At 36.0% G+C, this 17,557-nt stretch overlaps 1 protein-coding gene across 1 annotated transcript in view; it reads right to left on the reverse strand.

Moving 5' to 3' along the window:
* The window catches only part of ABCA12 (ATP binding cassette subfamily A member 12), a 114,424-nt gene that overhangs the window by 13,881 nt on the left and 82,986 nt on the right, over window positions 1-17,557 (reverse strand). The window contains exons 34-42 of the mRNA XM_003812517.6: window positions 13,358-13,412; window positions 12,611-12,788; window positions 11,004-11,119; window positions 9,550-9,709; window positions 8,202-8,455; window positions 5,223-5,427; window positions 3,410-3,519; window positions 2,966-3,107; window positions 1,793-1,927 (exon numbers count right to left, since the gene is read on the reverse strand). Coding sequence (XP_003812565.5) covers window positions 1,793-1,927; window positions 2,966-3,107; window positions 3,410-3,519; window positions 5,223-5,427; window positions 8,202-8,455; window positions 9,550-9,709; window positions 11,004-11,119; window positions 12,611-12,788; window positions 13,358-13,412 — 1,355 coding nt within the window. The remainder of the gene's footprint in view (window positions 1-1,792; window positions 1,928-2,965; window positions 3,108-3,409; window positions 3,520-5,222; window positions 5,428-8,201; window positions 8,456-9,549; window positions 9,710-11,003; window positions 11,120-12,610; window positions 12,789-13,357; window positions 13,413-17,557) is intronic.

A 17,557-nucleotide genomic window follows, 5' to 3' on the forward strand; every position in this document is an offset into this window, starting at 1 on the left:
TTATTTTTCAAAGTAAATGATGTTATGAAAAATCATTCAGACATAAAATTAGAAAATGTAGCAGTAGATAATCTAAACATACAATAACAAGTTTTGACAGATGGTTAAACAAGCTATAGGTCAAGATTAGATAAAAATTAAAAAAATATACTTGTAACAAAGAATATGTACATAACTAGAGGCTTGTTTTTACAGAATGATGTAAAATCTAAAGAAAGGAATGGGTTATGTGGAAGCTAATATAGTTGAGCTCATAGAAGTGGAGAGTAGAATAATGGTTACTGGAGGCTGGAGGCATAGCGGGGAGAGGAGGATAGAGAGAGATTGGTTAATGAATACAAAATTACAGCTAGACAAGAAGCATAAGTTCTAGTGGTCTGTAGGGTGACTATAGTTAACAATAATTTATTGTATATTTTCAAATAGTTAGAAGAAAGGATTTTGAATGTTCCCAACACAAAGAAATGATACATATTTGAGGTGATAGATAAGCTAATTACTCTGATTTGATCATTACATATTGTATACAGGAATCAAAATATCACACTGTACTCCATAAATGTGTATAATTATTATGTGTCAATTAAAATGGTAGTTAAATAATTTTTTAAAAAATAAAGAAATTAGTCTTAATTTGGGGAAACAAAGGATACACATTGTCACTGCTCCTGTTTTTGAAGAAGATAGCATATTTAGTAAATGCATATAGAAGAAAACTTGGTATCTTTCATGTCAATATTTCATTTTGGTTCATTAATGCATAATGTTTACATAAAATGTTTAACATTTTAAAGTACTTTACATTTGTTATTTCACAGAGGTGCCTAAAGATTGTTTTGTTCAATTTAAGGAACATTTACACAATAGAATTCCATTATAAGCATCGATTGGCAGAGATATAATGCATTATAAGCTTCTGGTATTATAGAAAGATGGGCTGTGCATCACTCTATCTGGCAGTTGAAATGATTTGATCCACTGTATGACTTAATCCCTGGAATAATGTTGTGATTTATAGCTGCATTATGATTCCTTATAGTTAAGGCTCTTTCAGAGTTTGGAGGTCCTTGAATGAACGGGATTTTCCAAAATAAGGGCAAGTATATTTTTCTGAAATAAACACCCTTTGACAAAGTTAGACTTGGGGTGCAGAATATTAACATTACTACTATGTGTAATTTATATTTCCAGGTAATCAGTTAAATTTTCCATCTCTTAAGAAAAATGTAAATGTGGAATGCATTTCTTCCCCACCCTGTACCCCCCACATTCAGATGACATAGGATGGATCCATCACATCCTAAGCTAGATAACTCATATTTTAAAGTAACAAGGAAATAAAATTTTAGCACAACACATTGTCCTAAAATGTGTCTGTCCTCCCTAGTAGAAGCTGGAAAATGTGAGTTTACCTACTCAGTTCCTAACAGAAAAAGAGAGATGATTTCTTCAATAGGTGGGAATCAAATGCTACCATATTCCGTAACTTACTCATTTCAGTACCCTGAATTTGTTTCACTTCCCATTTCCATGCCAGTGTTTCCTTGGAAACGCACTAAGCTATTGCTTTCAGATAAAACATTTTTGAGGGCATATTGTTGTGGTAACAAATTATTTGCTGATATAAAATCCTTTATTGAGATAGTATACATAAAGTGCTTTGCACAATAGCTAGCACATAGTGAGACCTCAATAAATGTTGACTGCAATCATGATGATGAAATATTAACACATGCAATCAGATATGCTCTTCTAATTATGGAGTGGCCTGTTTAAATAATGATTCTCTTACCAGCAGTAGAATGGAAGGTTTCCCTATCAAGGCCAGTGCAGTGGATAATTTTCTTTTTGTGCCATAACTGCACATAGAGGTAGCTCTGTCCTTGAAGGGCATCAGGTGAAGTCTCCTAAGGAGTTTATGAACAGTCTGTGGGCAATAAAAGAGGAGTTAGGTTGACCTTCCTGTGCCAAAACCCTTAAAGCACTAAATGGAAAAAAAAAAAGATGCTCATGAAAAGAAAATTTTATCATGGAGAATATATCTGGAAAAAAATGAAAACACTTAAATTCAACATAGATTTTATTTTCAAAGAATCACTTAAGGATTAATAGTTTATTTAAAGAGATTCTTTGGAGGCTCATTTTCAGATGGGATTCCCTCCCCCACCAAATGTGTGTGTGTTTACAATTGCAGATTGAACTTTTTGCTGCATTACCACAAGATTCTCTAGTAAGACTTAATAGAGCTGAAACAGAATTCACAAGACAGGGTTCTCACTGACTGTTACCACTGCGTCCTCTTTCTTCTTACTGAGGGGTGAGTTGTCACAAAGGCTTTCAATCTATTTAAAACTGACCCAGTATCAAAACGTTAGCACATTAGGAATCATGGGTTCTTGCAGTTATTTCTGAAGTTAAATAGTCCTGGCAAATAATGAAATCCTAGTTGAACTTAAACAACAGGTCCTCAGGATTTCAAAAGTAGAAGAAACTGCCTTAAGGGTCAGCCATCTCATTAAAATGGCAAATAGTTGCAGTGAGATCTAAAGCCACAGATTAAAAACCAAAGTGGAAACGAATCTATTTTACTTGGGCATTTTGCCGTTAACTCTGTGTGTCAGTGCTAATCCAAACACTAAAAGATGTATAGGCATCACCACCCAGTGCTCAGCCCAGAGCCTAATGCAAGTGTGATCCTGTATTTGACAGTTCTTAAAAGGGTAACTGAACAAACACGGGCCAAGGAGTTTCTAAAGCTAATTTCATAGGTGCATATATAATGCACATGACCAAACTAAGTGGGACTCACTGCCATTGCCACTGCCAGAAGGAAAATGACAATGTTTTCCAGGTGGTTTTGAGGGGAAATGGTGGGGCAGGGGGGATAGTGGGTGTGGTGGGGTGGGGGATGGAAGTAGAAACAATAATGGTTTCAAATTAAGTAGTTTTTCACACTTGTACTCACTTCTTTAATATCCTTTTCTGGAATTCCATGTACCCTGGCATAGAAATACAGATGTTCTTCCACAGTTACCAGGTCATCTAAGGCATCTTCCTGAGGACAGTAGCCAACTAATGAGCTGTGAGAATCAACGTGACCCAGAGATCTGAATTGAGAGAATCAAAAACACAGATGAATTTCAAAAGATTTATCCCTCCTGGATCCCAAATGCTGGGAAGGTAGCTCTATTTTGGTCATGGTGGTCAGTGACTTTGATAAAAAGGGATAAAATAATCCCACTATCAGATTCACATTTAAACATTTAAACATTTCCACTCACCTTAATAGCTTTGTTCTTCCCTAAGGATTGAATAATATAACCACAAAGTAACATTAAATGTTCATTTCAATTATTTTTCTCTTTTAAGTATGTTGTACTCGCTAAATTGAAGCATTAGTTTTTCATACCCGGTCTTATTTCTGATCAGAATGTTTCCACTTGAAGGAATGATGTCTCCTGTCAGCATCTTGAATATAGTGGTCTTTCCTGCTCCATTCACTCCAAGAAGACCAAAACACTGGTTTGAGGGAGAAAAAGAAGATATAAACCTTAATCCAAACCAATGAGACATGGCTTTTGTATCTCTCCCTCTTCTCCCTGGGTGAAATAAATTACCGAGAAAAATAAATCTCTGGAATTATTCATGGATAGTGTAATGCTCTTGATAAAACTTTCTTTTTTAAAACAAATGGATACTATGTATTCTTTTTCCTTTAACCATCTGAATATACACACACACACACACACACACACACACACACACACACACACACAGGACCTATTTTACATGTTATGTTGTATCATCCCTCTATGTGACATGATAAAATACCCTACAAATAAGATCTGCTAACCCAACAAAGTAATTATATTTATACATTTCACATTATTCACACAAAATCACAACTTTACTGAATAAACTATCGCGGCAATAGTTTCTTCGTACTGTCAAATTTGATGCGTGTAGTTTGCAGCTCTGCTTGGAAAACCAAGTGGCACAGCCAGATTTGCTTTCTCTTTTCAAAGCTGCCTTACTATTGCTTCTGTGAAAATGGCAAGAATATAAATAAATAGATGCAGTCCTAGGACCTCACTTCTGAAAACTGATGTCTTTATGATGTTTTTTGGGGAGGACTGGAAATGAAAGGGTGAAGACAGCACCCTGAACAGGCTTCCTGACCAAAGTCTACCCCACAGTAAGGGGACAGTAGTTTAGGAAGGGGCTCAGAACTTGCTGTGTGGTAGGACTTGTTGAATTCCCTCCGCCAAGCAGGAAGACTCATAGTGTAAATAATATTAACTTTTGCACCAACCTAATACCTGGACATGTGTAAATTATATATACAGTCAGCCCTCCTTATCTGAGTTTCTAACCTTTGGATCCAAAGGTTTGATTGAAATATATTCAGGGGGAAAAAAAGCATCTGTACTGAACATGTACAGACTTCCTGTGTTCTTATTCCCTAAACAATACACGATAACAACTATTTACATAGCATTTACATTGCATTGGGTATTATAAGTAATCTAGAGATGATTTAAATATACAGTGGGATGTGCATAGATTATATGCAGTACTACATTATTTTATATCAGGGACTTGAGCATCTGTGGATTTTGATATCCTTGGGGGTCCTGGAACCAATCTCCCATGGATATGGAGGGATGACTCTATATGTGTATACATATACATATATATGTGTATATGTGTGTGTGTATATATATATGTGTGTGTATATATATGTGTGTGTGTGTGTATATATGCATGTGTGTATATTTTCCCATGGAAATATTCAGATTAACATTTATATTTCTAGAAAAAAAATTGTGGGAAAATAATTAAGTTTTTTTTTTTTTTTTTTTTTTTTTGAGGCAGAATCACTCTGTCACCCAGGCTGGAGTGCAGTGATACAATCTTGGCTCACTGCAGCCTCCACGACCCAGGTTCAAACGATTCTCGTGCCTCAGCCTCCCGAGTAACTGGGACTACAGACGTGCGCCACCATGCCTAGCTAATTTTTCTATTTTTAGTAGAGACGTGGTTTCACCATGTTGGCCAGGCTGGTCTCAAACTCTTGACCTCAAGTGATCCACCCACCTCGGCCTCCCAAAGTGCTAAGATTACAGGTGTGAGCCACTGTACCTGGCCAATAATTAAGATTTTAATTTGTCACATAGTATGCCAATGAAAAGGACAGTTAGAAACAAAACACAGTTTCTTACCTCTCCAGCAGGTATCCCAATGCTGATGTTGTTTACAGCTATAATCTTTTTGTGGATAAGTTGGTAGGTCTTTGTGAGACGATAAAGTTGGACCAAGTCAAATTCAGCTGCACCACTCTCAACTCTTAATCTCTCAGCCCGCACATCTTCATCCTCATCTATTGTCTCCCTTACATGTGAAGAATTAAATTTTCTGAAGAAAAGCCTAAAAATGGACCCAGTGATTTTACGTCAATGATTTTGAAATGACAGCATTCAATTTTGACATGTTTTGATGGGTTTTCATGTCACTAACAGTGTACTAGTCATCATTAGACTTCTTTTACATTTGTAATGAATTATGCTACTCAGATAACTTAAATCAGTATAGACCCTCCTCACTGTATTCACTATGATATTTGTGAAACAGCTTTTGTTCTCCATGCCTTAAATGTTTACAGATCCACTGTTAAGATTTATAATTCTAATTTCAGTAATAAGGAATACAGTAAGTATATGTTTGAAGGTTAGTTCCTGACAGAGGAACTAAGGAACTCCAGAATCATTAGGAAAACTCATCATCTACAAACCTAAGACCAATGATCACCTTTTAAAAAAATCCTTTCAGCCGGGTGTAGTGGCTCACACCTATAATCCCAGCACTTTGAGAGGCCGACGGATCACCTGAGGTCAGAAGTTCAAGACCAGCCTGGCCAACCTGGCAAAACCCTGTCTCTACTAAAAATACAAAAATTATCCAGGCATGGTGGTGCACACCTGTAGTCCCAGCTACTCAGAAGGCTGAGGCAGGAGAATTGCTTGAACCTGGGAGGCAGAGGTTGCAGTGAGCCAAGATCACGCTACTGCACTCCAGCCTGGGCGACAGAGCAAGACTCCGTCTCAAAAAAGAATTTTTTTTTTCAATTAAATTTAAAAAGCCTCTCTTCTTTTTAATTTTAGAAACAGCATAAGATCTACCCTTTTAACAAAATTTTAAGTGCATAATACAGTATTGTTAACTATAGGCACAATATTGTACAGCAGATATATCTACTTTTATAATCATCAATAATATGAATACTATTGTTATTCTGTACTTGTTTTACTAATGTCTCACCTAGGATTTAGCCAATATTTTAAGGTTATCAGCCCTCCAAACTCATTAAGTCCCAAACCCACCTTGATATATTGGCTAACAAATACCAAAAAAAAAAAAAAAAAAATTTAAAGAAATCAATCCAGGCTTTCTTCCCAATGTCCCTGTTTCTTCTGATGAGATCCCCAAAGACCCCAACTGTAATGTTTCTTCTAATCTTCCTTATTCCAAAATCATGTAGTCAGTCTCCAAATACTGGAAATGCCTTTTTTGTTGTTGTTTTTTTTTTTTTTTGAGACGGAGTCTCGCTCTGTCACGCAGGCTGGAGTGCAGTGGCGCCATCTCGGCTCACTGCAACCTCCGCCTCCTGGGTTCAAGCAATTCTCGTGCCTCAGCCTCCCGAGTAGCTGGGATTACAGGTGTGCGCCATCACGTCCAGCTAGTTTTTGTATTTTAAGTAGAGATGGGGTTTCACCATGTTGGCCAGGCTGGTCTCGAACTCCTGACCTCAGATGATCTGCCCGTCTTGGCCTCCCAAAGTGCTGGGATTACAGGCGTGAGCCACCGCACCTTATAACACCCTATCATGGATTATTTTCTGCCTAGTCCTATAGGCTTTTATTCTTCTCACCTAGATTTCTCCAGGAGCTAAAACTGCTCCAGGGTCTCTGACTCTTCCATTCCAATCTGCACTCCATCTACAAAATTACACTTCTTCAAGCACAACTTGATCATGTTTCTCTCTGTTCAAAAACTCTCAATGAATGTCCATTTGTTTGTTGAATAAAGCCCAAACCATATTTCTTTACCAAGCATTTAAGAGATTCCATAATCTCTTAACCACATGTTAAACTGTAACTCCTACTTTTTCATTACATTTATTCTGTTCTGATTAAATTGTAATACTTCTTTCTTAAATATGCTCTTAATATATTTCTCTATCTCTGCTCTTTTATTTCCTCTCATTATTTACTTAAAATTGTATTTTTCAATAGGTGATACATGTACATGTCATTAAAATTTAAATGGTACCGAAGATGACAGTAAAAACTGGTCATCTTCAACTGTATATATCTCTCATCAGCAGAGGCACTCACAATTAGAGATAGTCTATGGATATGTCTGCATAAATATTTCTTTTCTTTTTAACTTGAATGGCAATATACTTTACACATAGTTCTGAACCTTGCATTTTTAAATAAGTAAATATTAAAGACACTTCCAAATGTTACATAGAGAACTATATCATTTTTTTTTCTAATGGCTGTTTAATGTTCTATTAGTGAATCTATGTATATAATTAAACTAGTCCCTAAATGAAGGACGTTTATGTTGTTTCTATTCTTTTGGTATTAGAAATGGTTACCATGATGAATAACTTTAAACATACATAAGTCTGTGTATCTGTGACCATATATGCAAACATTCCAGAAATGGAATTGCTGGGTCAATGGCATGTGTATTTCTTCTCATTTATGATGCTGTCTTCACTTTTTCTTAGTCTTCTTTTCCCAAACTCATTGCCAACATGCTCCACACTCAATCCTCTTTCCCCATTTCTGCCTTGAAAGTGTTTTCCATTTTCCCAAACTCAACTCAAAGACTACATCTTTTGTTCATTTACATATTTTCACTTCACCACTGTACCTTAATCTATTTAAGGTTAACAACTGTGCTTATTTAATTTTATTCCCTCACTCAACAGCAATAGTTGCAGTCACATATTAAGATTTGATAACTACTTACTAGAATAAAATAGTGAATTATGCTAGAATTTTTTAAAAGTTTTTGAGCCAAACATTTCCATATTACCAATGGAAAAGCTTAGACTATTGACTTCTTTCTCAATAGGTTGAATTGAGTTCTGTTTTAGATGTCAAACGTTATGTTTTCATTATATTTACCTGAGTTTCTTTATCAGGGATTCATTGATTAAGAGTCGCAAGGAAAAAAACATGGTGCCCTGAGAAACCAAAGCCACAAACATTGCACCTAGTTTATTCATCTCAAAGGTTTCATTTGGGTATTCCACTCCATATGCTTTTAAGAAGTCTAGGACCGACTGTTGTTGAGAAAGTTCAATCAAACCGTAGCCAAAACAGAATTGTGGGAAAATCAGGAAAATGCGCTTGAGGGTTTCAGAAATAAGTTCTAAAGTCTGAAATAAGAGAAATAAAAATAAAACTCAGTGTTAAGTTTCCAAAAAGCTGACAAAAATTTAAAACTAGAGGGATGTAGACAAATAGTGAAACCTAAAAAGCTTATCTAGATTGGCAATTATTTCCCATATAGGCTGAATTTGCATACAAATATTTAGTATACTAAATGGTGGATGTTTATCACTGAAATACAAGCAGAAAATCATTATATGAGGCCACCTATAATGTTGGACCTAATCCTGGAGGCAAAATTATTTCTAGACCTGCCTTTAATCCCAGGAATGTAGGGCTAGCCAGTGTGTTGGGGTCTGTTACACGGTATCATTATGTGCCTGAGGGAGGGAGGTACTTGGTACAGTAAAGTTTTGGAACCCAAGGTAATCCCTACTTGGAGAGGGACTAAAATGCTGAAATGAGGTAGAAGAAGAGCCAACATGTCTCCAAGAGGGACAAATAGCTCATTTTCACATCATTCACACATGGGCCAGCTACTTCCACTTCATGAATTTTCTTCCTTCTCCCAGAGTATGCTTGTCTAGTCCTCAGTTCACTTCATTTCCTCTCTATTCTTTTCTGTTCAATTGCCTGACACTGTTAGTGCTTCTCTTCTCACTAATCGTAATTGTCAGCTCTGAATGGAAAGTGATGCTTACAATGAAGTAGTCTCCAATACATGATTGAAAGGGGATGAATTAGGTTTTTTCTCTATGAATGTTCAAATGAATCGAAGCTCACAGTCATATAACTAAGTCATTGTCCTTGTCACCACCATACCATAAGAATTTGTTAATGAGTAAGATGTTTAGCTGACCAATGGTTGCGTGATTTATGTAGTGCCGCACAATACATCTGATTTCACCTCTGTCACCACATTCAAGCCCTATCAGGTGTCAATAGTTTTGACACTCAATACATACAATGATAGGCATTAACTTAGATGAGGCCCAAAAAGAATTTTAAAAGCTGTAGTTTCTCCTCTCCCAAATTTAATAGAATCAAATTATATTCTTCTTTTTTATGCAGAATAAATAAAATCTTTCCACCTGGAACATGTTGAAGCTTTTGATAAATTCACTGAAATAAGGGACCTTACCGGATCATTAGGCTTTTCCTTGGAAAGAAAGTATACCACTGACAGGGAAACAATGGAATTAATGCCAAAAAACAAGTTGACACAGACATAAGTGATGAAGGCCATTCCTGTTTCATGGAAGAGCCCAGCCAGCAAGTACATCCAGGAAAATGTTGCATACCTGCAGGTTAAAAACACAAAGAATTAAAATTATGCCTCGGCCAGGCATGGTGGCTCACACCTGTAATCCTAACACTTTAGGAGGCTGAGGCAGGTGGATCACTTGAGCCCAGGAGTTTGAGACCAGCCTGAGCAACTTGGCAAAACCCTGTCTCTACAGAAAAATATGAAAATCAGCCGGGTGCAGTGGCACGCACCTGTAGCCCTGGTTATTTGGGAGGCTGAGGTCGGAGGATCAAGCTGTGGTGAGCTGTGATCATGCCACTGCACTCCAGCCTGGGTGACAGAGTGAGATCCTGTCTCAGAAAAGAAATGCCTTAATTATTCTATTTTACAAAAAATAACAATTTAGATGGGCTTCCAAAGTAAAAATAACCATTAGGGATGAGTTGTCAAGCCTTCTAACTAGATCTCTCTTTCATTCCTTTTTGACAAAAAAAAATCCAAAGAGTGTTTTTTAAAGACAGTAAAAAGCCTCTTTAAGAAACCTTGAGTAGTTCTACATCATTAAAACTACAAATTAATCCCTTCTGAATATGGTATTATCCCGCCTAGGCAAGCCTTTTAGGTTGCTCAGAAATATGAGTTTAATCAGTATAAATCTTATAATTTAAAGTTGAGGAAAAGTAATGACACTGTTCAAGTCTAGCTGAGCAGAAAGAGCATGCTTAGAAGCTGGCTAGCCTGTTTTGAGCAAAACCTTGAGCAATTTGGGGGGCAATTAAATAGATCTAGAGACAGAGTTCCTGCATTAGCTACAATTGCTAATTAAGGGTTACTACCATGTATTCAGGGCAGAAAGATTTGTTATGCTAAGCATTGATTATATCAGCCTGTATTACCTGTATTAGCTTAAGATAGAAACAATATTATGTGTGTGTCCTTATACATCTATAAAAAGATAAATATAAGTAAGTATACATGAATGTATATGCACTTCATAATGCTACGTATACTCATATAGTCAATACATAAATTTATACATGTATACACATTTTCTCATCATTCTAAAGCTTTCATTTTTCTGTAAATGAGATCACATATGTAAATTAGAAAGCATGACACTTGGCACCCAATAAATGCTTATTAATTTTAGGTATTACTATTAATAACAACATTAATTTTCAAAAGTATTATACTTTATGGACTAGCAAGTGCAATGTGTTGTTAGTCATCACTCATGTCAAATGAAACCCCAAGACAATTGTAATTTAGCTAATGAGATTTAGTCCTATTTGTGTCTAGGGGCATTTAATTCTATTAATTCTTCTTTCATTGCTTAATCAGCAGCTTACCCAAACAGGAGAAGTAGGAGAGATACAGCGCCTAGGTTGTTTTCACTGTAGAATGCAGGTAATTTGAAAATCGCAATGATACCAATTGAAAACGCTACAGGCACCAAGTAGAAAACCTATGGAAATATTTAAAACAATGTTTAATACGTGACAAGCATTTTTCAAAAAAAAAATCAATAACCCATCTAGTTTAAAACTGCAACAAGTTGACCTAGAAAAATTTGAAGAAATGAATTCTTATTTATGTTCCCATTGCTTCTAACATTCAACTTATTTTACATTGATTTCACTTTAGAATTTGTCTCCTGCAATATGAGGTTAAGCCAATCTCCATCTTTAACAGATATACAAGGAGTCCCTGGTGTTCCTGCCTCTAGGCTTTGAGACTTGGGATGGTTCAGTGATAGAGGTTCAGTGAGAAAGATAAGACAGCCAGGTATCTTGGTATTACATTCAGTCCTCAAAGTATTGATTTTGTTTTGAATGCTGAAACTCTCTCAGATGGTTGATTTCTAAAGCTTGGTTATCAGTGTGAACCACTCTGTGCAAAGCAGCAGGGCATCGGGTCCCACATATCCTCATAATCACAGGTATACGAACAAAGAACTTAGCATTTTGTTGGCAAGTAGAAATATTAAATGCTGAGGAGTTTGCAGGAAGATGGACACAATGAAGGTGGTGGTAACTTAATTTGCAGGGTGGGGAGGAATCTCCTAAATTGGAATGAGCTCCAGATATAAGACAACAGAATCCTAAAGTACTAAGTAGACCTTCACAGAAGTATGTACTTGAAATTTTCTTAACATTAAAGCTCCTGTTAAGTCCTGAGAAGTCATTACTATTCTTTTAGATTTGACTTCTACAACAAACACATTTTAGACCTCACTGGATACATTAACAAAATGGATATGCAGTTAATTACTCTCCAACCCTTTAAGCCGATGATCTTGACAGCAACTCAGACAATTTCACCATAATCACCAGGCAAATGCATACCCATCCTGGGCTTTTGGCCAACATTGGTATGCTTGGAGTCAAGAACAACCATCTGAACTTGGGACTATTTTATGCAAATGAGAGAGCTATCAATGAAATACATCCCTTCTTTTTCCTACTAATCTTCTCTAATGTGTCATTAGCAGGGGCTACTACTTCGCATTTTCCACTATTAGTTGATTAAATTTTTATAAGCTTGATTGTTTGGCACAATTACGTAAGGATATTTTGCTGCTAAGCTTCTATTTCTCCACCGTACTGACTGTAAGACTTCAGCGTGCTTAGAATCACCTGGGGGATCTTTTTAAAAATGCATGTTCTCCACGCTCCCCTCCTAAGATATGGATTTAACAGATCTGGAGTGAGGCCCAGAAATCCTCATTTTAAGTGCCCTAGGGAATCTGATATAGTCCACAGAGATGAGGGCAGGTAGGTTATGTTTCCTCGAACCATTGGATGAAGATAAGCCTGACTCAAGTCATTTTCTTTATTTCCTGTCTTTGTGATAACAATTTGAACAAACTAGAGTAAATAACTCTTGAATAGAAAACTGATGTCTTCTATCCAAATTGATCTTTTATTCCCTGCAATGAAGGACATAAGTTACTCACCATGTCATAAATGAAGTTTGTTACCCAGTAGCATGTCACGCCAATGCCTGAAATGTGCTGCAACTGTTTGGCTTTGGTTTGATGTTCCCTTACAACATAGGTGACAAAGCTGGCGGTGGTGACAGAGTAGCCCATCAAGATAGACAGTGCCACTAAAATATCGATTAAACTGCTGATTCTAGAGTGAGCAATAGGGAGAGGAAAACACACATAAGTTTTTGAAACTCTTTTCCTTTCAGAAAGATTCATAACTAAAACCATCAAGAAAACAGTACAAGAGTTGGCTGTGACACAAATAAGGCATCCTGCAAGGCAGCCAGATAATATTTCCAACGTGACTCTACCGTGACCCTAGAATAAATGTAGTTCTAGTGCATCTGAATTGACTAGGGATATTTGATAGAAAAACCTCGGTCTCCAACGGTTACAGAGTCTATGCAAGGGATATATCATTCTTGAGCATAGGAACCATACTTAATTGCTATGCAGGGAAGTTGAAGTGATGTAGCACTTATCACTTGACTTATAAAAGCAGCAAACGCTGTGAGTCTGCAGTCAACAAGCTCTACTTGGCAAGCCCACTCTACACCCTTGCAGAAACTTCCTTTGATCCCAGTCAGTGACATATTACCAGCCCTTCTAGATTGACATTCATTCAGATACAACTGTGATTTCCAATTACAGCACTTTATACAAAGGCTCAGCTGTGTCAAGGAGAAAGTAGTCGTGCTAGAGATATCTGCTTACGTGGCTTGTTCTTGGTCTTGCACTCCTGGATAAGGATGGCTATACATGATGATGCCTTAAAGAAGAAATAGTTCTTCTATTAGTAGGTATTCAGTTAATCAGAAATACCAATTTTTAGATGAATAATATTCAACACTTTCCTCCTTATATTATTATCTAAACAATTTTATTTGGGGGACCTTTTTTTTTTAAAGGAAAATTATTTTCCCCCTAATCCCATTAATGCCATACAACGGGTGGCACTCACATAAAAAGAAGTTTTTCACATTGTGTTTAGAACCTTTGGGAAGGGAGCAAGAATTTGTATTTCTTATATTGCATTTCTCTCTAGTGTGTTATATTTAAATAAGTATGTTCCATTTTTTTCCTTCTATCTGGTCATATCTATGTTTGTATTTCAACAGCACTTCAGACATGTATTACATTTAAAAAAGCAATTCAAAGCAGGACCAATTATTTATATGAGGATCCCTTAAAGAGCAGACAGTTACTTCCCCCATCCCTCTTTAGTGCTGTCTGTGGTGGGGAAATAGTGTAGCCTGAGTGGACTCCTTCTTCCCCTTTATTGCTTCTAAGATGCTTATTTTTCTAGAGCTCTACCAGAGTAGGGCTTGGGAACTTCAGCCATACCCGAGGCCTTTTCATTGAGACATAAATGTCTAAGAGGATTCAGAGATATTAGCTGGCTTCAGAAAAGTGGTCACTTAATTCCAATACAGTCCCAAATTGCTGGGATCTCCCAGTGTTGTTTATACTTGAGTAAAAAACAAGGCTCTTTTCTTCCCTTCCTTAGGGGACCTTGGTTAGCCAAAGTCAAGAATGAGCTGTCAACAGTTTCCCAAAGGAAAACAATGTGAAGGTAAAGTGTGTACTGTCTGAGCGACTGTGGAAAAGAGTGGTAGGGGATGCCACTGAAGAAAGCTCCTAAATACTTGTTCCTATAGTGTCATAAACTAAGTGAGAGCTTTCTCACTTAACTGTTCATATAGTATTTGTTCATTGTACTAGGATGTTAAGGCCCTTGCACAGCACTGAATATTATAGACGATTCTAAAGGCAGATTTTCTCAAGTTACATTTATAATTTTCATTAAGTAGAATGTAACATCCTTTGAATTTGAGTTCTGTAACTCTTGTATATTAAAGAAAAAATATATGGTTAAAGCAAGAAACTAACAACAACAAAAACCAAGTTGATTTATAATGTTAATCACATCATTGGAGGGATATACTTTTCTTATCTTTTGTATAAATTAAGGGGCCCTTTTTAACTGAGATTCAGTTTTCCTGGGGGCTCTACTTAAACCCTAATGGTAAATTATTATATAGGTAAGGGAGAACTTTTATTTCTGCTTTGTATTTCAGAATCAAGAAATACTCTATTTCACCAGAGGAATCCTTGCAAATACATTTTACTCCACTATGCAAAATCCTGTGGAACCAGTTTTTTATACATATTTTTAGCTGAAAGATCAAGGAAATGTGTCACAGTTGGGGACCTGTATCATAATTATCTCTGTAGGTTCTACAGCATCCAGCATGATGTCCAAAGTAGAGAGATTGGTCAGTAAATGCTTTTAAATGAACTCAAATCTTAAAATTTCAATTGATATTTTTCTCACATATAATGTATATTAAAAAGAAGACATCTTCTGATGTCTCTACAGTTATAAACCTTAATTTAGATGCTTCCCATGGGCCACTGCTTCTAATGCAACAAAGTAAGAATAAACACTGGAGTGGAAGGGACAATGTGTTAGTATTCTTGAAAAAGAGCCTAGTTGTATAACATTTGTTAAGGAAAACAAGCAAACCTGTATTTTTTGAGAAGAAAGAACAGAATTTTCATGTTATATTAACCACTAGAGGGAACCACATGAATAGAATAGATATTGACATTGCAAAGGAAAGCTAATTAAAAGATTTTTATTAGCATGTTAGAATTCAAAGAAAATCAATTTTATAGTTAAAGTAAAAACCCAATTCATGCAAAATCTAACAAAGATGCCTTCAAACAACTAGTGTGTTAGAGGGAGGCAGTGGGAGAATAATTGAGTTGATTTTTAAAACCAGTAATATTATTACAATGGTAGATCTCATATATGCATTAAGAAACAATAAAAGTAAGTTAGGGTGATGTAGCACTTCTTCTTTGAAAGAGATCGAGTTCCTTCCAGAGAGAGTGGAAACTTACCACTTCCGTAAGTCTATTTAAGAAAAATTATTGGAGGCTAGAAGACATACTATTACTAATTTCTATATAACTCAAGCTACATCTTAAATTAGTTTTAATTAAAATAAACTTCAGTTTAGGGTCAAAATAAACTTTTATGTTTTAGAATTCTTAATTCTTTATACTCTGTAACTTAAAATATAATGTTAGGAGCTACAACAAGCCTGCTGGAGTCTAGAGTGACTCAGATTGCCTTGGTCTAAATAAAGAGCACTAATTACAAAGGAAGCCAGAATACAGGTTTTAAAAAGCTGACCCTTCAAAAGCAGCATTGGTCTCTTGTTCTCTTTATCTTTGCTACATTTTCCCCTAGTTATTTCTATAGTTCTTATACTTTCATTATCTGTCTCAACAATAAATGTCTTTTGCTCTGAATAAAACACCCTACTGAAAGTACAGCATCCAGTAGTATTTCACACCGGTTACACTAGACCCAATTCACTTTAGTCATCATTTAATTTAATTTACCACTTTTGACTTTGTTCTTTATTGATGCTCTAGATCTAAGGACTATCAATCTTGTATTTTCTTCTTGGTTTCTCCTGATAGGAAAATGCCAAAGCAATTGGGGAAAAAAATACTGTTTTCTCTGAAATGAAGACTCCTCAAGATCCTGTTGCTGGAATGAGTATTGGACTCTTCTGTCTACTTCTACAGTCACCAGTACATCTGGCATACACTATGATGCCCAACAGTAGGGAGATGAAAGAAATGTAGATGTTGGCATTTCTAAAAGAGATGTTGTATCTTTTTTCCTACTTAATAGACTATTAGGCTATAAATCTCAATCTTGGCCAGCAAATGTGTTTGCCAGCTTTTCTTTATTCTTTTTAATTTATTTTTAGGTTCAGCATGGAAAAACAATTTGAGCAAGGCTCAAGAAGATGAGATGATCTTATAAACAGTAATTGAAATATGTATATTTTTTAAAAGTCTCTTTCGAATTTCAAACCTTATTTTAAAAACTATGTGAAAGCCTCTTGTGAAACTCAACTGAAGTAGGCATGGCTGAGTCCAGAGGAGCAGTGTGGAGGATTAGAAAAATAAATAGGCAGGAGTCAGACAGTCCTGGATTCAAATCCCACTTCTAGGCCTTAGAGAAATAATATAATAGTAGGGGATAATAATATTCACCCTGAAGAGTGCTGTAGGGATCATCAATATTTCATATAAAGCATGTCATATGGGCAGTGCTCAATGAATGGCAATGCTTTTGCCCAGGTATAGAACTTCTTAGTATAAAAGTTTTGTCTTTCAGAAAATTAACAAAGATATTCAGGACCGGAATTCAGCTCTGGATCAAGTAGACCTGATAGATATCTACAGAACTTTCTATCCCAAAACAACAGAATGTACATTTTTCTCATTGCCACATGTCACTTACTCTAAAATCGATCACATAATCGGAAGTAAAACACTCCTCAGTAAATGCAAAAGAACTGAAATCATAACAAACAGTCTCTCAGACCACAGTGCAATTAAATTAGAACTCAAGATTAGGAAATTCAGTCAAAACCACACAACTACATGGAAATTGAACAACCTTTTCCAGAATGACTCTTGGGTAAATAATGAAATTAAGGCAGAAATCAAGAAGTTCTTTGAAACTAATGAGAAAAAGAGAGAATGTACCAGAATCTCTGGGACGCAGCTAAAGTAGTGTTAAGAGGGAAATTTATAGCACTAAATGCCCACATCAAACAGCTAGACAGAGCTCAAGTTAATAACCTAACATCTTAACTAAAAGAACTTAGAGAACCAAGAGCAAATAAACCCCAAAGCTAGCAGAAGATAAGAAATAACCAAGATCAGAGCTGAACTGAAGGAGATAGAGACACAAAAAATCCTTTAAAAAATCAACGAATCCAGGAGCTGTTTTTTGAAAAAATTAATAAAATAGACAACTAGCTAGACTAACAAATAAGAAAAGAGAGAAGAGTCAAATAAACACAATGAAAAATGATAAGG

This window comes from Pan paniscus, chromosome 13 (assembly GCF_029289425.2).
Source record: "Pan paniscus chromosome 13, NHGRI_mPanPan1-v2.0_pri, whole genome shotgun sequence".
NCBI classification, from domain to species: Eukaryota; Metazoa; Chordata; class Mammalia; order Primates; family Hominidae; genus Pan; species Pan paniscus.